The following is a 26,029-nucleotide window of genomic DNA, read 5'->3' as shown; positions in this document are numbered from 1 at the left end:
CTTCCTCAGTTTTTGTTGTGGCCTTAGCACCGAACCAAATGTTAAACTGGATTTTCAAACCACTAGATTAAATCAGAAGTGTTACTATGACAGAGTAGTCATGGCATTGTCTGCACTTCATCCATAAGAAGTTGTAGAAGTCCAAACCCAAATGATAAACACTCAGATATGCAAGAAGCTCATTAAGGGAGCTCTTACTCTGAAGCTCTAAATAGTTAACACTAAAGATGGGCAGTTGTTAAGATACAATGGAAGGTATCTGCACAAAATAAGACTCTCTATAGCACACAGATCTGCTAGTGAGACTATATAATGTAAAACATATGCCAGGAATTAACACAAGATCCGAATTTAAAATACAATTCTATTCTGAATGTGACACTGCTCTAATATGTGACTATCTAGGTCTTTCTGATATTTCAGATAGCGATATTATTTTTCCTGATATATCCTGATATATCTAAGTTACCAGCTGCAACAACTTCAATCAACAACATTTGAAGACTTCCTAGATTTGGAAAGTCTGTTAAGATACCTATAAAATGGAAAGACCACATTACTCATTATGATAGCAAATGTTGATAATTGGAGCAGCTGTATATAATTGAGTAAATGTTAAATATTCAATGCATGTTATGTGTGTTATACAATGTCATATAATGTCTTTAGATGAATCAGTATGTATCAAATGTAGTTCAAAGGACAGTCCTAATACAGTGAAGCATTTTACAGGCCCTGCAATTTTATTTCGCAAATAAGTATTTTGTATATAAGTTTTCTAAGTTAAGGAAAGAAATGTAATGCATAAATGACAGCATCCATAAGACTAACCTCTATATAGGAAGCCACTGTTTTTTGCTGCCATTGTGTTAAATTATATAACTCTTCCAGAGTGAATTCTGTGTGCCTTTATTACAACATCTGTGTAGCTGGTATAATGTGGTCTTGAAACACCAACATACTGCAACTCTACTTTATTGGGTTGCCAAAGCATAACAAAGAGTTGTTTTTATTACCAGTATTACCAGACCATGACTACTTCTTGCAAAGTAAAAACAGGACTTGAAGGCAGAACTAAGGATTTGTCATGATATGTGAGCCTCCATACTTTCTGACATACTATTTTTAACACTTTGTATAATATCCCACTGAATGGAGTGGGCAAAATGCCTCAGGGCAAAACTGTATCATATTATAGTGTATAGAAACTTGTAAAAGCTGTTATGCTTGCCCAATGTGCTTGTACAAGCCCATGACTTTTATCCACTGAGGTAGCAGTATCTCTTAGCAGCTGAGTGGAGAGAATATCCGGTAAAATTTAAAAACAGAAATATAAAACAGTGGGAGATGGCATTAGGATCTGGTAATAATTTGCATTGCAGTTTTAAATGAATGATCCCAATAATCCATTACCTATAACCAAAAACCTGTCTGGAAAAATAAACACTGCATACACTGAAGTCAATCAAGATTTTTATTTATTTTATGATTATAAACAAAGAATGCATTAGAGTGATCTTTTGTAAATTCTATTAAGAATACCCCTTAATTGTGTATGCCAACTGCATGCTGCTGATTAGGGATTGTATCACTTTCTTTCCATGAACTAATACATCTCAATGGGTGTATTTAGAGAAAAAAAAGTCTCATTTATCAGCTATATAAATGCTGAGATGCATTTGCTTAAAAATGAGTTTACAGCTCTTATTACTGAGGTGTGTCAATTTAAATTGATTAATATGACCAGCATGGCAAATCTTGTTTAATAAATGTGCTCATTTAAAAGCCCAGGTTGTGTTACTCAATAAATGCACTTTTTGTTATTACTAACTTTTTTCCAAATTCTGTGTATAGATGATAAATGTCACACACTCATAGTTTTCCTTTCACTTGGTTTCAATATTAGATGCTAGAAAGTGCACTGCGGCAGTAAAGATAAAGCAAGGCTAAAATGAACACAAAAGGATTTACCAACTATGAGCATAATCTAGTTCCTCAATAGACTGATAACTAAATAATTACACTGGAGTAATATATTTAGAGAAAGGAATGACAAGCGAGCATATAGGTTAACTTATATGAAGTCATCTGACTGTAAAAATGAATTTACTTTTTCTTACTGTTTAATATCCTTGTTTTTCCCCCCTATATATTAAATATTGATTTGATGGCTTAGGATAGCTATAATTACTGATATAGGATATTCATTCAGAAAGCATGTCTAGTATAAATTGTAAGTTACATGGGTACGTTTCTTATTTTTCTCCAACTTAAATGTTACAGTTCTAAAACTTTTCCAAGCTGCATCTGAAATAAGACACAATTCACTAATTTCCCATTTTCTTGCATTTCCTTGCAGCTTATCCATGTGACCTTTGGAATAGTTCATCTTGTCATCTTTATGGTCTATGTCATAACTGGTTTATTTCCCATATCATTATTCCATGTTCATTGCTATATAGGAATTGTGGTAAGTACGCATTCCTAACATCCTAACATAACGATATGTCTTTATGTGAAAGGCTGTATACAAGCAAGACACAGAATCAGTTTAACAGCATGATTATTTAAGCATCATAGTGGTATAATAAATAAATGACAGATAGATGTAATTTGTAGAAATTTATTATCAGGATGGTTATGATGCCAGTTTTCATTTATGGGTATACAAACGATATGTATAAAACAAACCGAGTAAATACAAAAATAAATGGTTTTATACATGGCACAGTATTCTGTCAACTGGATTAACTGATATATTAAACATACAGATAGATAAACATTGCTCATATGTCATTTGCAATGAACAATATAGAGCATTCTTTGTTATGTTGTACATTCATTTGTCTAACAGCAGTGAAACTGATTCAGATTGTTTTTTTTATCTACCATTTAAGTTTTTATATAATCCATTAAAATGTCTTAATCTAATGGCAATGTAGCTAGACAATCTCTTGGATACAGAAAGGTTAAATGCACCATGTAAACCTATACTTGGCCATCTTTCACTGTGCATTTAGCCTGAGCGATTAATAGACCTTTGTACCTCTACAGTGGTATGCTGCTATGGGGTCTGTCTGAGGAATATCACTGGCTTGGGAGTAGTGTGGATGGGTAATTCAGAGAATTTCTTTTCTGCAAAATATGCATTGCCTAGATGAAATAGTGAAAGCCATTTTGAAGGTGGAGACCCATTCTCTCCAATAGCTGGATATGTCTTGTACCATCACTGCTTGTAGCATCACTGCTGGACAGAGGCACAGCAAACTAATGGGTATAGTATTCTCATCCTAAGGAGTGGTGAAAGCCACACACACTCTGGCTAGGCTTATAAATGCCCTAGGGCAGATAGCCTAGTATGAACCTATGAACCTATGAACCTATGAACCATGACTGTATGTAGGTACTGTGAATTCATCTGTGTGTGTAAGAATGTGTGTATATGTGTGTGTGTGTGTGTGTGTGTGTGTGTGTCTTTAAGGGTATGTATACAGCTGTAGAGGTGTGTGTGTGTGTGTGTGTGTGTGTGCGTGTGTGCGTGTGTGCGTGTGTGTGTGTGTGTGTGTGTGTGTGTGTGTGTGTGTGTGTGTGTGTGTGTGTGTCTGTATGTGTGTGTGTGTGTGTGTGTGTGTGTGTGTGTGTGTGTGTGTGTGTGTGTGTGTGTGTGTGTGTGTGTGTGTGTGTGTGTGTGTGTGTGTGTGTGTGTGCCTGTGTGCGTGTGTTTGTTTGGATATGTGTGTGTCTGTGCGTGCGCGCATGTGTAAGGGCATGTATACAGCTTTACAGACGTGTGTGCCTGTGTGTGTGTATGCGTGTGGTTGTTTGGGTGTGTGTGGGTGTTTCAAGCTGCCTATGCAACTGAGTTGTGTAGGCTGGTAAATGGAAGCACTAATGTGGTCAAGTCTGCCAGTGCAGTTTTCGATTCAGAGACATAATAATGAGCCACTAATGATAGGTCAGTCAGTGTGGTTATATCATACCTGTGAATCACAGACTATTGCTTACAGTCACTTGTGTAGTCCTGCAATACCCATTTTGTACTTGTGTTGATAATCTTCCAAATCCTAAAAAAAGTCTTCCTTCCTAAAGAAGCTTTTTATCCACGCCAGTCAAATTATCTGTGGGGTTCCATATCAAATCATGCTCATTACCTTCAGTACTTCTAATGGTGCATGTTTGGATGCATTTATATTTTGGCCACACCAAAGAATGACTTTAATATGAAGATGTTGAGGAAACTGCGGATAACCAATAATTATTTTAGAGTAAACACCCAGCAAGAACTTTAGAGTTAATGTTTTGACTGAATGAGAAAGTGTCTTTTGTATAGAAATAGTCACTTCCACAACTGGAGAAAATAAGGTTATGAGTGACATATTTTTCACTTATTGAAATGACCTGAAATGGTTATCAAAAGTTTAACTGAGTTCTAAAAAAATTAGTTCAGTGCTTGAATGTAATCAAGAAGCCAAACATTTCTTAACTGGATGTAAAATCATTCCACACATTTATCAGTCAGAAAACATGGTTTCATGTATTAAGTTATTAGATAGATGAGACTCTTATTTATAAAAAAAGGGAATGTCAGATTCATTCTTCCTAATATAATATTTTAATCTATAACAAATGGTATCATTAGATAAGAGATATATAGCTATAGGGGTTACTGTGGTCTCTACATATGCAGACCTAACTATAAGTTGGTAGGAAGATTGTTGTATCTATAATAAACATTTAAAATAGTGTAAGAAACTTTTCTGTGTGGAACGTTTTCAATTCCTGTATGTCACAATATATTAAAAAGCAGAAAAAAATCCAAAACTGGTAGTAGTAGTAGCAAAAAAATGCCCTCAATAAAAAAAAAAAAAAATGTATTTTAGGTTCATAGGTTCATAGGTAGGTACTAGGCTATCTGCGCAAGGGCATTTATAAGCCTAGCCAGAGTGTGTCAGCTTTCGCCACCCCATTGATTAATTAACTGAGCCTCTGTCAAGAAGAGCCAATGAAGTGACCCCTGGGGTGTAATTTCTGTTACCCATCCACTCGTCAAGGTTTCTCTTGAAGAGTGTTAGTGAGGGGCTCTGCCTAATGTAGTTAGGAATTTTATTCCAAAGCATGGGGAGTCTCTGTAACAGGAATCTATCCCAACAGCATGTTCTGTTTATTGTTGTGGCGAGGTTTAGCTCACTAAAGTGAGTGGCTCGCAATGACTTGGATTTCTTTAGGTGGAGCATGTCCATCAATTCTGAGTTGGACATGGCTTTGTAAGTCAGGCAGAGATCACCTCTGAGTAAGCGATATGTCACTGAGTACAGCTGGAGTTTTTCCAGTCTGGCTGCATAGGACATATGCTTGAGGCCAGTAATCCTCTTGGTGAGGTACTTTTGTGGTCTTTCCAGCTGTTGGAAGTGTCTTGTGAGGTACATCCCAAACGGGGCATTGTATTCTATGATGCGTCTGATGAGTGACGAGTAGAAGGGCACTCTAACCTCTTTATTTCTAGATGCGAACCCTTTAGTAATTAGATGGGTTACATAGAAGGATTTCATAACTACTTTGGCAATATGATTGTCAAAGGAGAGATTACTATCTACCTGGGTCCCCAGATCTCTTATTACCTTTTCTGTATTAAGGGGGCTGCCACCTATGTGGTAATTCATGGGTGTTTTGTTTTTCCCAAATGGGATGACTATGCATTTTTTGGCATTTAGCTTGAGAACATGACTTTAATATTATTAATATTATACAGAGATATAAACTATATTAAGTATTTAGAAGTAATCCAAGCAGGGAAGACAGTCTGTTTCTTGTTAAAAATCCTTTATTAGGCACACAGACACATGATCCAAACAAAACGTAAGCAGAATGATAGTTTCATCCCAAAATTTCTGACTAATATACCTGTTATCAGGTATGGAAGGGTTTATTTTGTTGTAAAACAAAGTGTATTGGAATACATGTTAACAAATTCAAATCCCTTCCCCCATCCTTATCAGTGTAACAACCACAGAAGAAGCGAGTTGGATCAACAGATGTAAAACAAGATAACAGCTCTTCCAAAACGCAAAACGCTGCCACTCACAGTTAAAAGTCAGCACAGAAGAGGGAAATAAACGTACCACTTATAAAAACAAGTGCTTTTAATGACTGTAAAAGTTAAGCGCTTTCACTCGACATAGCGAGCTTCATCAGAACAATTAAACTAGTGTAAACACTCCAGTTAAATATCAAAATTGGCGCCAAAACAGCGCTGAAGCTTAAAGTTATACAAACATACCAATCTTAAAACAGATGAAGTACTTTTATAAAATTGTAAACATGTACAAAATTAACCCCCATCTAAAAGAAGTAAAGATTTAATAGAAAAATAATCATTTATCCCAGGAGGTGTTGTGGCGTCAGTAAAAACCTGCCACCATAATTCCCTATAAGCTAAATAGTTCTTATAATTCCCACCTCTAGGGTTTCTTTTTACATTCTCTAATATAGCAAATTTGAATACATGGTCTGTTCCGTTTTCTAAAATATGCTTAGACAAAGCATTTTTGGGGTCTTTCTTTTTAATACAGTACAAATGCGAATAAATCCTCTGCCTGAATTGTCTTTCTGTCTTTCCTATATAATAGGAAGAACAGACTGAGCAAAGAGCCACATATACCAACATACTAGATCTACAATTTCCCTTGGACATATATAGTTTGGTATGGTTATTATTATTCAAAATTGTAGTACTAAACTCGTAAATAGATGAACATTGATGACAAGCCCCACATTTAGTAGTATTTAACACAGTTTTATTCCTAACAGGTTTCACCCCTTCTAAAATATACTTGAGGTTTCTACCCATTTTGTACACAAAATTAGGTCTAGGACCCACAATATCAGCTATTTCTTGTGAATCTGTTAAAATATGCCAGTTTCTAACCAGAATATCTTTGATAACAGAGCTGAAAGGTCCATATTCAATAATATAAGCTCTCTTAAAGTTTCTATTACCGTCATTTTTGGAACATTCAACAGTTGTTGAATTATTTACGGCATTTAGTTCAATGCTAGTATTAAGTACTGCATTGCTGTTACTCTTTAACCCTAGTAATGATGTGTATTTTGTCCCCCACTGACTAATAACATAAGTAGTAATATCTTTCATTAAGTCTGCATCATAGCCCCTATCACTAAAAAGGGCTGTGATGTAGCTGATTTCGTTCATCATGTCGAAATAATTTGAGGTCATCCTAATTGCCCTAATACACTAGCCCTTAAAGATGTTTCTTTTCATTCTAATAGGATGATAACTATTATAACCCAAATAAGAATTCATAAACGTGGCCTTCCTATGTATGGTAGATTTAAATCCATTATTATCTGCTGTGACGAATGTGTCCAAATATGGTACACCATTACTACTAATGACAGAAGTAAATTTTAAGAAGCTGTTGCTAGTATTCAAAAATGTGATAAAGGCCCCAAAAGAGGTACTATCTCCTTTCCACAGGATATAAATATCGTCCAGGTAACGGGAATAATAAGAAATGTTCTTGTAGTAAAAGCTGTTGAATATGCAGATGTTATGTGATCCTATCTCACCTACATTCTGTACTGATGGGTTCGGAGCCGATCCTATACTATAGAGTGAAGTCTCTTATTGGCTGAGCTATTCTATATCCCAGGATGCACCACCACTAATTCCCCAGATCTCGTTTGCCGCTTTACAAGCTAAGACGTGGTCTCCGACTTGGCTGAGCTAAGTGTTTCTTTTCTAAGACTTTTCTGTCAGGAAATTTCTTAAATTTGATCCAAAAGCTGTTTTAACAGCTATCGTTGTGGTTTATGTGAATTTTATTGATTTTTTGTGGTAATTTTGTCTTCAGGGAAAGGTTTCCTTTTAAGTTAGAGGGGCCTTGAATCTTTGTGTCAGTTTGTGGTGCCTTTTTGGTCCTTTTAGTTGGTCAAGTACCCGTTTTTAGTTAGAGGGTTCTTGAATCTGCTGTTATTTGAGTTTCCTTAGTGTAGTAATAGAGCTGGGCATTGCCTTTCTTTCCTTCTACATTAGTGTGTAGTGACTGTGTACAATTATGTCTAAAGAACATAGACCATCGGGGTTTAAGAAATGTACCCGATGCAGTTACAAGATGTCCATTACCGAGGATCACTCTTTATGCATGTATTGTTTAGGCCCCAAACACCTTCAGGAGTCTTGTAGTGTTTGTCATGCTTTTTCCTCTCGGGTCCTCCAAGAGAGGAAGAATAAATTGATATTAAAAGGGATTATCAAACCTACTTTTGAGGAGGCTTTATCTTCCTCCTCTTCTCCCTCTAAGAAAAAGAAATCGTCGGCTCCGACCAGCCCATCGGAACCGACCTCTAAGAAATCTCGGCAGGCTTCTCCATCGGCTCCACGGACTTCGGAGCTGAGGGCGGAATAGTCTGAACCTCGACTCCTCTGGCTTCGAGCCGACGCTGAGCTTCTGAGGCAGGAATACCTTCATGTGGAGAAGTCTACTTGGACCCGTTCGATCTCCTCCCGGTCTTCCAAGATGTCAGATTCGGACATTGACAGGGTGCTCCAAAGGCTGTTTCAGTCTCCAGTCTTCCAAAGTTAGTTTCGCTCCAGCCCAGTCGGCTCGAGCCGATGGTCCACCCTTTAGCCTTAGTTCCTCCTCCAACAGCCTCGGCACCATTGGAGTCGGTGCTAGTGGAGCCGATGGAGGTTTCCGGGTCAGCTCCAACCCTTACTCCTACCCTGGCCTTCGGGTCGGAGTTTGGTAGACGGACCTCTTCGGTCGGCCCCGGGGGTGATGCTTCGGGACCGATGTTTTCGGTTCCGAGCCTCTCTCTCAGTGCGCCGGGCGGAGTGCCGTCTGCTGTTATGGCTTTGGGGGTCGGACCTTCCCAGGATTCTGGGGGTCCGGCCTTTAGAGCCATGAGGAGTGCTTTGGCCAAATCTTCTATGGCTACCTCCACCGTCTCACCGACATCTTCCCTAGGCATGGAGACTGGTTCCTTTGTAGTTCTCCTGTCTCAAGACAGCGGAGCCCTGGGGCCTGAGGTCACCCCCATTGGGGGTTCCCCCCTTCCTGGAGGTCCCTCTGAAGAGTCTTCGGAGGAACCCCCAAGGAAAAGACAGTGCAAGAGGAAGCTCTCACCTCGGACACCGATCTTGATTATGCGGAAGGGTCCCCAAGTCGTCCTCGGATGATGTCTCCTTTGCGGACATCTTGGAAGTCCTCAAACAACGAGGCGGCTGGCAGACCAAACCCCCTTCCTCTGACGAGTCGGTGTTCCTCAGGGCCTTCGGGGCTCAGCCCTCTGCCTCCTGGGTGTCTCTGCCCTTCGATGAGCTCCTAGATTTGATCTCTCGGAACATCCAGACTCTGTGGAACCGGTGCCTGCTCACCCTAACAAATTTTTGTCAGCGCCCCCGGGAAAGGAATTTCTCACCAAGGGTGTGGCTGTAGATGCTCTGGTGGTGGCATCTGCTACCCAGCAAGATGTGGCAGAGGCTCCATCCATCCCCTAATAAGGAGTCTAGGAGCATGGACCAGTACGGGAAGCACACCCTTACTTCAGCAGCCTTTACCTTAATGTCTCTGAATTACCTGACGCACTTCACTAGACTTCAGAGGGATCTGATCAAGGAACTGTCAAATACCCTCTCTGGTAACCTACCTGAGCAGTTGGCCCAGACGGTTAGCTCTCAGTTGGCTACTCTATCGTCGATATTGAACTCGTCCATGAGGCTCATTTCGTATGCAGCCGAGGGGGCGAGTAGAGCGGGTGTTGCTCTACAGAGACAAGCCTGGCTCCGCCTGTGTCATTTTGCAGAAGCCTTCAAGTCTTCCGTTGCCAACGCTCCCTTTGATGGGTCCTCTTTGTTTGGACCCAAGGTAAAGGACACCTTGACCCGCTGTGAACAGGAGGGTAAGACTTTGACTGCCGTAGGGGCATGGTTTTCCTCTCCCTTTCGGCCTTATCCCAAGGCTAAAAGAGGAGAGAAAATGTGGTTCCATAAATCTCAGAAGACTTACCCCTCGCAGCAGGACGATCCCCCTTCTAGAGGCAGAGGAGGGGGAAATTTTTCAGGAAGACGCCGTCCCAGAGGCGGCAGAGGCCCCCGCAACACTGGAGACCACGAGTCCTTTCATGGCTCTTCAACCTTCCAGCATCCCTAAAGGATTGCCCGACTGCACAGCTCCGGAGCCAGTCGGGGGTCATTTTTCGAGGCACCTAAAGGCCTGGGAGAGTATCACTCAGGACCGATGGGTGCTCCGAATCATCGCCGGAGGTTACGTCTTCCCCTTTTCGCACCCCCCCTGCCATCCAGGAAAATCCCGGACCCGCCACCCAGTCAACGGGATATTGCAGCCATCGAAATTTCAAAGCTGCTTCAAAAAGGAGTCATCCAACCAGTCCCCGTAGACCAGACCGGATTAGGGACTTACTCAAAATTCTTTTTGGTGCCAAAAAAGACCGGGGACTTGAGGCCCATTTTGGATCTCAGCAACCTAAATCGATCAGTCAAGAAGTCCAAGTTCCGGATGGTCACCTTACAATCCATTCTCCCGCTACTGGAGAAAGGTATTTGGATGTGCTCCATAGATCTCAAGGACGCCTATTATCACATTCTGGTAGATCAGGCGTCCAGGAGACATTTGCGCTTCAGCCTGGGAGACAGTCATTTCCAGTTCTCTGCCCTTTGGTCTCACCACAGCCCCAGGGTGTTCACCAAATGTTTGGCGGTGGTGACTGCTCACCTGAGGAGTCTAGGATTCCAGGTGTTTCCGTATCTAGACGACTGGCTCCTAACTGCCACCTCCAGGCATCTACTATTACAGAACCTAGCAGCCACTATATCTCTAGGCACCTCCCTAGGAATCACCTTCAATTGGGCAAAGTCTGTGTTGCTGCCATCTCAGGTTTATCAGGGTAGAGATAGACTCAAAGCAAATGCGGGTATATCTTCCTACAGAGAGAATAGAAACATTACAATCTCAAGTCCGAGCATTGCTCTTCAAACACCGAGCCCTGGCAAGGATGGTCCTACAACTGTTGGGTTCCATGTCGGCTACTGTTCTCCTGGTCCCCTTAGCAAGATTGCACATGAGGATTCTCCAGTGGCTCCTGTCGGTCCAGTGGTCGTATCAGGATCTTCCTCTCAGTCACCATATTATAATCACGGAGACGTGCAAACAGGACCTCCATTGGTAGCTTCTCTCTTCCAACCTGGATCAGGGACGACCCTTCGTTCCTCCTCCTCCAGTGGCCACTTTGACTACGGATGCCTCCCAGACGGGGTGGGGGGGACATTACCTGGACAGGTCAGTCCAAGGCAAGTGGCACCCCGACGAGAGTTCCCTACACATCAACATACTGGAAATGAGGGCGGTGCTTCTATCACTTCAAGCACTACACAGCTACCTCCCCCAGGGTATGATTGCCATTCAGTCCGACAACATGTCAGTAGTCTGGTACCTGAACAAGCAGGGAGGGACCAGGTCCTACCCCCTTTGCAGAGAGGCCATGAAAGTATGGGATTGGGCTATTGCAACCAACGATTTCTTGGTAGCAACACACATTCCGGGGAGATCCAATGTGATAGCCGACAGACTGAGCAGAACCATTCTCTCCCCGCACGAGTGGTCTCTGAACGACAGAGTGGCATCTCAGATCTTCAGAAGATGGGGAACTCCTTGTGGCGACCTCTTTGCAACTCCCCTGAACACGAAATGTCTACAGTTCTTCTCTCTCACCCCGGTTCCGGGGGGGTTCCCAAGGATGCCCTAGTCCAAACTTGGCCCACCGGCCTACTGTGCGCCTTTCCACCGGTTCCCCTTCTTCCCAGGGTGATCCAGAAAGCGATTCACTTGCAGTGCAAGATGATTTTAGTTGCCCCATATTGGCCTCGTCAAGTCTGGCTGCCATTTCTTTGGAAATACGCACTGGACGGTCCATGGTTCCTGGACCAGGTTCCAGATCTCTTGATCCACCAGTCGGGACAGCTTCATCAGTCCCTTCACTCATTGAGGTTAACAGCTTGGCTCCTCCACTTCCGACTATAGTCAGGAACCAGGTTTTGGACTCAGAAGTCATACATATCTTGTCCTCGGCCCACAAGAATTCGACTAAGAAGATGTATAATAGTAAATGGAAGAGATTCGCCATTTGGGCCCAACTCCGGGGATTAGATCCCATTACTACCCCGGTGGCTGAAGTTTTTAAATTTTTAGCTTCCTTATTCAATCAAGATTCTTCGGTCTCTACCATTAAGGTTCAATTAGCAGCTATTTCTAATTTTCATGAAAGTATAAACCGACATTTGATGAGCAATAAGTTGTGTAAAGCCTTCATGAAAGGTGCTGGGCTGCTACGACCTCCAATTTCTCATCCTGCTCCACCGTGGGATCTTAATTTCATATTAGGTGCTTTGACCTCTTCCCTCTTTGAACCGGCAGCAACTTGTGACTTGAAATTTCTTTCCTGGAAGACTGCCTTTTTAGTGGCAATTACATCAGCCAGAAGAGTTTCGGAACTTCAAGCCCTATGTGTCAAACCGCCGTACCTGGTTTTTCACAAGGATAGAGTATCTCTTAGGCCTATTCCATCCTTTGTTCTCAAAGTTTGTTCTAGTTTTTGTCTTCAACAGTCCCTGGAACTTCCAGTTTTCTTCCCCAACTACTCAGACAGAGCAGAATATATCTTCCACTCATTGGATGTTCACAGACAATTGCATTTCTACTTAGATAGGACGCACCAAACATGGAAAACAGATCAGTTGTTTGTGTCCTTTTCAGACAATAAATTGGGCAAAGCCATCACGAAGGTCACTATTGCCAAGTGGATCAGAGACTGTATCAGTCATATTTATTTTCTTTCTAATAGAGAGCTTACAACCACTGTAAAAGCTCATTCTACAAGGGCTATGGCTACTTCAACAGCCTTTCATTCCAAGCTTGCCATTAGTGACATTTGTGCTGCGGCTACCTGGTCTTCTCCTCACACCTTTATTTCTCATTACAAATTGGATGTGGCTTCGCTTCCTTCAGTTCCACAGTTCTCAGGAGTGTTTTCCAGTGAGCCACCCAGGAATCAGGTGCTAGGGATGCTGTCCCATCAGTACAGAATGTAGGCGAGATAGGATCACATAACATCTTTTAGTTATGTACTTACCATAACTTTAGATGTTTGGGATCCATCTACATTCTATCCACCCTCCTTCCCCCTGCCTTGGAGATCAGAAGAGACCGGACGGTTCAAGTTCGACCGTTTCATCTTGAAACATCTGGCAATGTTATATCAGCAGTACATGTGTGTGTGCATGTGTGCGGACAAACAAGATCTGGGGAATTAGTGGTGGTGCATCCTGGGATATAGAATAGCTCAGCCAATAAGAGACTTCGCTCTATAGTATAGCGTGGAGGATCGGCTCCGAACCCATCAGTACAGAATGTAGGCGAGATGGATCCCAAACATCTAAAGTTATGGTAAGTACATAACTAAAAGTTCTCCTCCCAGTCAAGCATAACCAGATTGGCAAACATGGGAGCGCAAGCCTTATCAGTGTGATATTCAAGCTGGTACTGCCCTACTTACTAAGTGTAATAATAATTTAAATCTTATGCCCTTTAAATAAAATTAATTAAATTAATAATGATGTGGTACTTCTTATTAAACAGATTATTATTAAACAACGTTTGTGAATTTATCAAAGACATTATAATACATGGTTGGAAATATTTAAATATTAGACCAATGGCAATCAAAAAATATATATTTTGGCAGCCAGAAAAAAATACACTGTCAAAAACAATCATTTATTTCCAAAAAATATTGTTAACAAAGATCACTTTTGTTCATGTAGATTTCTTCAGGTCTGTGGACAAGAACCCTAAAAATATACATCTACAAAAAAATCTTACTAAAACTAACCAAGATTTATATTAAAACAGTAAACCAAAATTAAAACAATAATACAACTATATATGTACATGTAATGAGTAAGTTAAACCAGGAAAAATACATCAACTTAGTGCTGGCCAGTGTGGGATAGTAAAAGAAAAACAGTATCCTTATAACAGTAGTGAACACTCCATATAAAATAACCCCCAGGATTCATTAAGCTCCGTGCAGGACTAGTGGTAATCCTGCACAAAGCTGATCGTGCCCATGTAGAGCAGCAGTGCGCCTTGTATATTAATGAAGGTATGCTGCTGTATACTCTACATGGACCGCAAGGGGTATGTCTGTGCAGTGCACGGACATTAAACATGCCCCCTGCACTCAGAAAGTGCCATACAGCACTTTCTAAGCCATACTGGCATAGCATTAGAGTGTAGATAATATTATGCCAGTATTTCAGTGTCTCCGGACACTGAAATAAAACTGGAAAACAGTCAATGCTAAAAAAGTCATGCTACATCAAAGCCTGTTAGTCTATCAACTTTCTAAGTTTGTAAGAGCAATACACAGATAACAGTGCAGAAAGAAATGTGCAACCCCCCCCACAGTAAATAAAAATAAAACACATATGTAATTCTTTTTTTTCTGTCCGCAATAAAGTTTAAGCATAGCTGAGCAGGAGGGTGAGTTGCGTAGCTACACTCAGCCTAGCTTACACAGCCCAATGAGCTAAATAGAAATATACGGCCAAAACAGTGTTATGTGAAATAGTGTAGTGGTTAGAGCTTTCACTTAGTAAGTAAGCATTTGTGGTTTGGGTCCCTGTTCAATCTCTTCATTTTTATCTGTTAAAAAAAGCACAAAAATATATTTTGTTATCAGTAGGTAGTGAATAATATATATATTTGTTAACCAGGGTAGTGTAGCAGGTCCAAATGTGAGGTGTCAGTGTACTATAGATGTGAAACCCCCATATAAACACAAGTGCCCCATACTACATAGCCACAAAAGAATGTATTGTAATGAAAGCACATAGGGGGAGGTAATGGAAAGTAAACATATATATCATAATATGTCATTTATGAGGAATCAACCCCACAATGCTGATAGGCTGCAAAAGGAAAGCTGAACAATGTTAACTTGTGCTCAGCTATGCTTAGCCAGAATAAGTATGGCTTATACGTACATTCTAAGCAAGAACTAATGTAGCTAAGTGGATTTGTGCTCTGGTAAGCGGTGCTTAGCATCTACCCCTCTAAGCAGTGCTCAAATCAACTAAGCGGGTTTGCCTGGCACTTAGCTTGGCATATTCAAAACCAACAAATCACGACAAATGGTGGGAAATTGGCCATAATTAAACCTAGAAGGTAGGAATACAGCTCATAACTGGTTGTAGCTCCTCACTGTAGGCAGTATGGCTAGTGTTGGAGAGGGTATGTGCTTTCGGGTGCAGCGCTGGGGCATACAGAAGTCCAAGATCATGGTAGGAGTCCTTGTTAAAACCCATGATGTGAGACTGCTGCAGGACTAGTACCACGACTCCCAATACAAAATGGAGGCCTGGGAATGTCTCACCCACATTCTCACCAGTGCCACTGGCATCCCTCAGACTGGTGAGCAGGTCCAGCACCACTATGCTGACTTGAAACGGAAGAAGAGGGAGGTCTGGAACTAGTGGGTCCAAGACATATGGCAGCAGGGTGATGCCCCAGGCATGTGTAAGTAGTCATATCAAGAACTGTTTACCAAAGTCCGGCTTGTGTATGTGATGGATAGGTATGCATGTTTGTATGTTTCTTTGTCTTCTTTACAGCTCCAGCTGAGTGGGCTGTGAACCAGGAAGCCCATGCAAGCAGGCTGCAAAGGCTGCATCACGAGGTTGGTGAGTAACAATCTTGCTTGTAGTATTCACACCAAATAAATATAAAGGAGTAGAATGTCACCTGGCAATATTAAAATGGGTATAGTTTGTACTGAATAAACCAGACAATATTACAGTAATAGTCCCATATAGGTTATATATATAAATAAAATTGTAACTGCCTGTTAATAAAAATCAAAATCCTGGACTGGTTTTGTTTACTCTGGTATTGTATGAATTGAAATGTGCACAGGTTATGCACAGCAGCTATATCTCTGAAAGCATTAAACATCAAGTCTCATCTGACAAAGTTAGTGCCTCTGTAAGACACGTGATTAACTAATATGAAATGTTTCATGCACCAGGATCTGATATCTGAATAGTAATGTTGTGTTAACTACTGTTTTCCACACTGTGCTATGTCAAAAGGTATGTATAGGAATGTATATATAAGAATGTTGCATTTACAAGGTCAGGTAGTAAAACCAACAGAGAATTAGACAGAAAACATTCAAAATAAAGGCAGTAGTTTCTCAAGAGCTCATTCTGATGAAACACAAACTTGTTGTATTTTTAGCAGAAACAGTCACGGTTTGAATCCCGGGAGTGGTAGTAAGCTGTATGCATAAGTTCAACTAGGATTTTGTGAATATGTGTAAAAACAGTCAGGTAGTGTTAACAGAAATTTCCTCCACAGGTTTTCCAGGTAAGAGAAGGTATGAAGTAGCTATAAGAAGCTGTAGTTATACTGTGTCCAACATCCATGGTCCAACCCCAATGCTGCAAATGACAGCAAGATAAGCACATACACCAAGTGGTCCTCCTCAAGAAATGTTCAAAAGTGTCATGCTGTCACAGCTACTGCTCCCTGCTGCCACACACCAGGGTGACCGATAGAAATCAAGGAAGAGTATGGCAGTAGCACACACACACACACACACACACACACACACACACACACACACACACACACACACACACACACACACATTACATGCATACATGTCTCAGAATATATCTGCATACATGCCTCAAAATGTCCATGCAAACATATGCTGCTGATAGACCACCCATAACTGAAGCAGCATGCACAGTTGGATACAAAAGGACCCATGACACTCACATCTACCCCTCAACACAGTCCAAATAAATAAGTGAACAGTACACTGCTACAACATCATGATAGACCATACACAATGGACAGACATACAACAACCTCTTAGAAAAAGAACTAAAATGACTGAACATGGCAAAGAGTAATACAACCATCCAGTAATTCACAAACTGTCATACAACTCTTCATATGCCTCATCCTTAGCCTTTGCCACATCTCTCTTTGCCATGCACCTCATCTCCTCACACTCATGTCTACTTTCCTCATCTCTCTGACAGTCCCACTCATTCTTTCCCATCCTCTTTCTCCGTATACAGTCTTGTACTTCCTCAGTCCACCACCAGGTCTCCCTGTACTACTTTCTCCATCCACATTTCACACCAAGTACCTTTCTAGCCATCTCCCAAAGTAGCTATTCTGTACTGTACCAGATATGTGGTAAATTGACAGTGCACCCAGTGTCTGTCTTAATCCTTCCTTAAACTCCATACCACAGTTACCCTTTTCCAATTCACACCATGTAATCCTTACTGCTGAACTCACACTATCCCTCTTCTTGATCATTAACATCATCCTGCAGACGAACATTCTGTGCTGCCTAAATACACTTTTCCCTTCACCACTTTACAGTCTCCAATCTCCTTCAAACTGGCCTTCCTACATTAGATATGTTCTACCTGTGTGCATCTTACTACAGTCTTGTAACTCACAGTATGCTCCTCCCTCGCATTATAGTACATATTCACCATGGCCATGTCCATCTGTTTTGCAAACCCCACTACCATCTCACTGTCTGCATTCCTTTTAACACCATGCATACCCATCACTTCCACAGACCCTCTGTTCCCTTCACCAAAATGCCCATTGACATATGCTGGAATGACCACTCTGTCATCCTTGGGTACAGGCATCACCACATCATACAAATGACTTCACATTTCTCTTTGTCATCCATCACACAACCAAGTTGTGTAGCATATGAACCCCTGCCAACCTTGGGGCACATACCCCAGTACAACACCAGGGTACAGAGGTCAACATGCTGGAGTTGGGTGGCACACACACACACACACAATGGACAGAAACCATGCAGGTAAGGGCCCTTTGGGGACTAGTATATTAATGTATCAGGCATAGATGTATCTGTATTGTATCTATATCCATGTGTCAGGTCCGATTGCAGCTATGGATGGGGTTTTCTAATGCACAGAGGTGCACATCTATGGTGAGGACAGAACATTCCCCCGATTCAGCAAGCTCTGCATGGAGTGCCAGAATAGTGCAAGAGCTGCTGCATGCAATATGGCCACCAACCAATCCAGGAATGAGCCCCTGAGACATGCACTGCTACATGCTAATTACCTCATTTGCTGGCGAAAACTATGCAAATGAGGTGATCCAGGAAGCAGACAGGCATCAGTGCAAGAATAGTGTAACCTGCAGAAATGAATTTGGTTACTAACCAAATACATTTCTGCAAATTACAAAACAGAGGCATGACAACTTGAAAGAAAGCCTGTATTCAATGTAGTAGGCATGCCAATGGCCAAATATATGGCCATTGGCATGAGAAATACTTGCAAATTTATAAAAAAACAAGTTTATTTATTTTTTTTGGCCGATCTCGGACATTTAAGCGTAGGGCAGCAGTGCACAAATGGGATTGCCCTGAAAATAAGAATAAAAGGGGGAAATAAGCTTTTAAACCCAAATCAGCAGTTTGCCATAATACTCAATGGCATGCATAAAATAACATTACCAGGGAATGCTGGTTGCTAAGGGCAAAGGCTCAGTGTAAGTGTAGTAACTATGAATTAGCATTCTGTTTAATGCAAATGAGGGGACTGATACTGTATCATGATTTCCTCTCAGTGTTAGCCTGCGCCCAACTGTGTAGGTGCAGCAACACCATTTGTATAAGTCTAAGAGGTGGATGACCTTATAAGGGGGGAGTGTAATGCATGCTGTAAGCTTATTAGAGCTCTGTGGCCCATGTTTGCCCTAAGCTAAGCACAACTAAGGAAGGAGGTGTGTCTGAGGCTGCCTAGCAGTGTTTAAAGTGCCTAAATGGGTGTGCGCGCACTGGGTGTTAAAAAAAAACAGGAAATAGCAGCGCTGTTCACATCTGAGCACTGGGTATGTGCGGCACACCTCAGGGCTTAAACAGGAAGGCAATGGGAAGGGGAAACAGCAGTAGGAAGACAATCAAGGGGAACGGGCATAGCTGGCAGGTAAAATGTATCAGAATCAGCCAATTAGACATGGAACAGCCTAGCACACTACTATAAACTATGCAAACACCATCCAGTCTGTTTTTTCTCACAAACTCTACACCACTGGTGTACACAGACGGGGAAATTTTACCTGACAAAACTAACAAAATGTTAGGGGCCGCTGTCACTCTCATACATCAATATGTGCAAGAGGCTGAGGGTGGTGAGGATGTGAATGCTGATGACCAATCCACAGTGAGGAGGAGGAGAAGAGTGTACAGACCCAGGGTAACCTACCAGGGGCTACATGAGCTAGAGGTAGTGGAGCACTAAAGGGTGGACAAGGACATTCTACAGCAAATTGTTGAGTTGTGCCGGCCACACCTCACACACAGAACCAACAGACGGGAACCCATCCTAGTGGATACCAAGGTATGTGTAGGCTTAAAAATACTAGCCACAGGTACCTTCCAAAGGGCAACTTGGGATATCATGGGGATCTCACAGGCATCAGCATCCAGGGTACTCCATCAGTTCCTGAATGAGATGTCAGCACATGCCGGTGAACACATATATTTCCTCAACACCTGTGAGGCATTGACCAGCAATATGCATCTCTTCCACCAAATAGCAAAATACCCTGATGTAGTGGGAGCTATAGACTGCATGCACATACACATCAAAGCACCACCCAGTGAGTGGGGTAGGGTCTACATAAACCACACGGACTTCCCCTCCATCAACTTCCAGGTCATGTGCGATGCCCAGGGCATTATCTTGAATGTGTGCACTGGCAGCCCTGGAAGCTATCATGATTCCCACATCTGGCATATGACACAGCTGTACCAGTCATTTGCCAGTGGGAATATCCCATATGGCCATGTAGTGGGGGGTGCTGCTATGAACTGGAGACATGGCTGATGACACCCTCAGAAATCTGCACACACCTGAAGAAGAACTCCATAATGAGGCACACTCACAAACCAGAATCATAATAGAGCGTGTGTTTGGGATGCTCAAGTCATGGTTCCATTGCCTGGACATATCCGGTGGAGCCTTGCAGTACTTTTCAGCTACATGTACACAAATGTTCATAGTATCTGCCATGCTACACAATATGATCTTGTGGAAACAGCTGCAGCAGGAACAGCATAGGGCAAAGCCACACAGACCCCCACAATTGCCAAGGCCATCACAGGCACAGAATGACTCGGAGGAGGAACTACCTGAGCCTGCCCATGTAGGCCAAAGGAGGTGTGCCCAGAATGCTCAGGCCTTACCAAAGAGGCAATGCATAGCACATACACTGACATGGTACTGAGTCAAGGAATGACATCTCTCTCTGACTCACGCATACAGTAAAAGGGATGCCAAACCTGACACTACCTGTGCTTTACCATGTATACGGAGTGTACTATGTGCATCCCACATAGTGAGCCCTCCAGCACCATCCTTAATACTGGCACAGCCACAAGGTAAGTCACTCTTCCTATCAATTACTGAATGGAGTAGTATGTTCTGATAGTTGTATCTATGATATGGACGTGAGAATGCAAGGACATCGGGTGGCTGAATGGGATGGCAGCAGATAGTGGGCATCTATATGGGCAGCATGAATTCCATAACAAATACTGGTGTCAACATACTAAGCAGTACTAGACAAGGTAACAAATCCCACTGCAGTACATGTGATGGTTCAAATGTGTGTCCATAGGACACACGAATGCATGTCAATGAGGCTCACATACCCACCACCAGATTCAGCCAGCAGGAAAGGTGTAGATGACTATAAAGAAAGGCTGGGCTAAGGCCTCCAATTTATGGCAAGGGTGAACAGCCCCCCTCCAGACCTACACAGACAGAATACAACAGGTATGGTTGCTGTATGTTAGTTCTGAAGGGTAAGACGTCTGAAACTGAAATGTAGGTCAATAAAATGTAAGATCTGTACTCTACTGATATGCCTCCAGTCTGCATGATAGCTCAGAATACAAAATTAAAGGAAAGCCAACAGAGAACCTAACATACCAGTACAGTCATAGGAAATGTTTAAAGTCATCAGGTGTGCCCCCCCCAATCCTATGTAGAAATGCAGTAACATGTAAGTGTGAGGAGTAATGTCAGTGGAGCACAGAATTCCCGAGCTGGCCCAATCTACAGGATAGATTGTCGCATGTGTACAATATGCAGGGGTCCATGTGTTAGGTTGTTGTGTGTTCAATATTGTCTGGAAGTGGTTAGCATGTAGGCGTGGATGGTTGTGTCTTGGTGGCCTGTGGGCAGTACTGTGGTTGACAGAGCCATGTTCCGACAACTGCAATGCCAACCACAATGCTTCTCAGCAATACCCATGTCAGCAGTCATCCATACTCACTGTCCAGATGTCAATATCTGTCACCATCTGACAGATGGACAAGCCATGAATGTGGGCCCATACATACACACAGTACACAGGTGGAAGTGCCCTAGACAGAGTACATAAAATGTAACTGTCAACTGCACACAACTTTGGAATTGTACATACAAGTTAGCAGCACATTAGTTGTCTGTGTAGTATGGAATACTGATGTAGTCTGGCCAATCACTGCCAGACCACAAAAGGCACAGTTATGAAGTAATGAGAGACTGCCTATGTCACAAGGCAGCATAAGGGGAATGTCCCAGGTAAATCTGTGAGCCAGCTGCAAGTAGCTTCCATATCACAGATGCACTCAACTTACACCACCATCAGCCACAGGTTTATCACAGGTCATATCCTTGCTGTTGGGAATGAGTACAGTATGACTCCACTTCTGTATGGGAATACCCACAGAATGCAGCATGCTGAAGAGGTGTCCCATGCAGGTGTGTCCCTAGCTGTAAGCAGCACCCTGCCTGCATCCAGACCAATGGATTACTATGGACAGGAACCATTGCCATTAACACCTTGGACACTTACCCTGTCAGCACAGGGGACTCAACTGGCTTGCAGACTGGGAATGTAGGAGTGACAAAATGCACTGGCCTGCTACAGATGGCCCGCATCACTACCAAATGGCCTACAGTCCTCTGTCAAAGGCCTGTGCCTCACCTGTAGTGCCAATGTATGGTATCTCATGGGGTCCAACTAACAACTTAACACAGTAAACATAACACAAATGCAAGGCCATGTTGACAAATCCCAGTAGCATGCCCACCATGTCCTGCTGCATGAACTGTGGAGCAATCCATAAATACCGCTAGGATGAAGGGGCAACTATAGGGATACTTCTCAGATGTTGCTCGAATAATGTTAGGAAGAGGATAGAATAAAAGAGTGGGGGGTGTAGAAGCATGGACATCATGGGTGTGTGAAGTCTGAAACTCTGATGTGTGCCCATACTACCCCTACATGCAAACCCAGTAATGGGTGGCTACAAACCTGCTCATAAACCACAATGTGAAGGGGAAATGATCAGCTATATGAGCCCTGCCTCTGGGTAACCTGGGTGAATTTGTACAGCTGAGAGGTATGGCCACAGAAGGATATAGCCATTCTGTTAAGTCGATATATGTCCAAGATGGTGATCCTCAGCCACCATAGTACCATGGTGTTGGACCATTTACACAGACCCATCAGCAAGTGTCTGCAGTTACCCCTCCAAAATGACATGAGTGTGCAAGAATTTTTAGGCTGCAGACTACAATACTGGACACAGAGTCATTCCTCTTGTATTACCCAGGAAATAACTGTAAGCAAATAATTATATCTGTCAGTAGTTGATGAAGTAATACATCACAGTGTAAAACAGTACATATGTCTGAATATCTCTGCTAACACCAACTATGTAACACAAGCAGCAGAGACAGCAATAGTTACAGTATCCCACTATCTGTCGCCCATTGTGACTCCATATTGTCAACCTACCTACAGATATCCTGCAGAAACAGGTTGCTAGCTGTAGGTGTAGAACACCAAACCCTGGACTGGAGTACAACCCTACCTGGAATGGATTCACACACTCAGTACAGGAGGTCATACTAGCCATGCCTCTACACTTAGAGAAATGAAGCCCATGTCTGACAACACAGTGGACTATACATATCTGTCATTTGCAGATGTCTGTGCACACATACCAAATTGTACACCATTCATGCTTCACACACACATTGGATAGGACTACTCACATATATCCAAGGCCAACACACTATAATATGTCAAACATACACACACAGATGTGGGGAAGAGAGAGACTGACAGTGACAGACAGAATTACATTATGAGGCCTGTCCCACCCACCACACATCCAATTGGCCGATATCACATGATGTGCTGATGTCAATCACTGTAGACATTTCTTTTGGTAGCCCTCAGCCCTATAGTGTCTGTGGTGCTTGTGATAACTGTGTAACATGATACTACAAATCAGTATTCATCTAGCATTTGTATATTCAGTCCTATCAAATGTAAAGTTGTGTATGACTGAGTCTGTGTGTGTGTGTGTGTGTGTGTGTGTGTGTGTGTGTGTGTGTGTGTGTGTGTGTGTGTGTGTGTGTTTCCAGAGGAATGATTTATGGCCCATTCACACACACTGCACTTCCCATTGCCCATGTTAGCACTCCTGCTGTCAATCACATTGAAATAACCCTCTAGCCAAGTTTCAACCCTATAAGCTATGTGGCGCTCATGATATATGTGTAATACTGTAGTGTAGCAAACTAGTTAGGTAGGTGTTCCAATCCCGGACATAGCAGCTGTTAAACTCTGTGTTTGTGTGTGTGTGTGTGTGTGTGTGTGTGTGTGTGTGTGTGTGTGTGTGTGTGTGTGTGTGTGTGTGTGTGTGTGTGTGCGTGTGTGTGGAGGTGGATGATTTTGAGGCTTTTCACCCTCACTAGACCTCCCATTACCCTACTTTAGCATGCCTGCTGATGTTATTCACCTTGAAATAACCCTTTGACCAAATCCTAGCCCTATAAGCTACATGGCGCTTATGATAACTGTGTAATACTGTAGTGTAGCAAACTAGTTAGGTAGGAGTTTTAATCCCAGACATGTCAACTGTTAAACTTTGTGTTTGTGTCAGAGATTGTGTGTGTCTTTGATGATACCTGATTTTATGGAAATTCACACTAACTACTCTTCCCTTACCCCTCCTTTAGCACTGCTGCTGATGTTAGTCACCTTCAAAGATACCTTTGTACAATTTTCCAACATATAAGCTCTGCAGTGCTTGCAATAGCTGCATAATACTATAGTGTAGTATACTAGTTGGGTAAGAATTCTAATGCCAAAGATGACAACTGTGAAACTGTGTGTGTTTGTGTGAGAGAGTGTGTGTGTCTTTGATGATACCTGATTTTATGGACATTCACACTAACTACTCTCCCCTTACCCCTCCTTTATCACTGCTGCTGATGTTAGTCACCTTCAAATATACCTTTGTACAATTTTCCAACATATAAGCTCTGCGGTGCTTGCGATAGCTGTGTAATCATATAGTGCAGCATACTAGTTGGGTAAGAATTCTAATACCAAACATGGCAACTGTGAAACTATGTGTGTTTGTGTGAGAGAGTGTGTGTGTCTTTGATGATATTGATTTTATGGACATTCACACCTACTACTCTCCTCTTACTCCTCCTTTAGCACTGCTACTGATGTTACTTACCTTCAAAGATACAAAGACAAATCCCCAACATATAATCTCTGTGGTGCTTGTGATAACTGCATAATGCTATAGTGTAGCATATTAGTTAGGTAGGTGCTCTAATCCCAGACATGGAAAATGTGTGTGTTTGTGTGAGAGAGTGTATGTATCCTTGTAGAGACTTCATTTTGTGGTTATTCACTCTTAAACGTCCTTTACCCCTCCTTTACCACTGTTGCTGATTTCACTCAGCTTCAAAGATACCTTGGCATAGCTCTCCAACATATAAGCTCCATGGTGCATGCCATAAATGCGGAACATGTGGTAGCAACAGCTACATAGGTATGAGCTTGAATCTTGTCTGTGGCAAGTATTTGTTTATGTCTATACCCAAATGATTTTGGCCCCATTTACACCCAGTACATGTCTCAGTGCCTGACTTTAGCAGTCCTGTTAGAAGTACCTGTTGCCAACCCTAAGCCATGTAAGGTCAGTGGTGCATGTGGTAAATGTGTAACATAATGGTCCAAAAAGATTGTAAGATAGAAGTTTGAACCTCAACCCTGGCAAATGTACGTGTGTGAAGGGTAAAATGTTTTGGGGGATCTCTCACCCACTACATCACCCAATGCCAGTATTTACAAGGGCTGGTGATGTTCCTCACCTTAGCAGTACCTTGGGACAAGATCCATCCTGTAAGCTCCGTGGTACATATGATAAATGTGGTACACTATAGTAGCAATACATAGCTATGTAGGAGTTTGAATCTCAGTACTGGCAAGTGTGTGTCTGTCATCAATATCCTGCATGGGGGTTGCTGTTATTGTGTATTAACAGGATTCATTGCGGGGTGGGTTTTGCTAAATTATTATGTTGAGGACCTAGTATATGTCACAATGTCCACATTACAAGGCCAACAGATGTCAAGCACCAGAGAGGTTGGTGTAGACAATCCGCAGCCCTAAATGTGACAGTATGAATTAGTGAGCAATATAGGCACCCCTTCTATTACTCAGAGAACACTCCACCCACGTATCATACACAGACACACTTGGCTAGGCAACAACCACTATATTGGTAGTTGCCCTGCATATTGCCTCACAGATAGTAACCATAGTGTGATAGCAGTGGACTACATGCCTGTTGACCACAACAGTGCCACTGACATCAGAAGGTACTTTGATGTGTTACATCTCTGGACTGTGTGCTATCCAGCAAGTAAAAGGACATGGCACACTGTTCAATCCCCTCAGTAGCCAAATAAATGTGTACAGTGGCTCTTTTGCCATGTTCTCCACTGGACACCTGCAACAACTGTAGAGTCTGCAAATGTATCCCA

The 26,029-nt window shown here is 42.3% G+C and overlaps 1 protein-coding gene across 2 annotated transcripts in view; it reads left to right on the top strand.

Annotated features, from left to right (window-relative positions):
- The window catches only part of LOC122798556, an 892,023-nt gene that overhangs the window by 442,491 nt on the left and 423,503 nt on the right, over nucleotides 1-26,029 (top strand). For both annotated transcript variants that reach the window (XM_044067611.1, XM_044067610.1), the window contains exon 3: nucleotides 2,360-2,470. In XM_044067611.1, the coding sequence (XP_043923546.1) occupies nucleotides 2,360-2,470 (111 nt within the window). The remainder of the gene's footprint in view (nucleotides 1-2,359; nucleotides 2,471-26,029) is intronic.

The sequence above is a fragment of the Protopterus annectens genome, chromosome 3.part1, assembly GCF_019279795.1.
Source record: "Protopterus annectens isolate FY-2018-M chromosome 3.part1, PAN1.0, whole genome shotgun sequence".
Lineage (NCBI taxonomy): Eukaryota > Metazoa > Chordata > Ceratodontiformes > Protopteridae > Protopterus > Protopterus annectens.
Note: the sequence above shows the minus strand (reverse complement) of the source record. Positions and strands in the feature narration are given on the sequence as shown.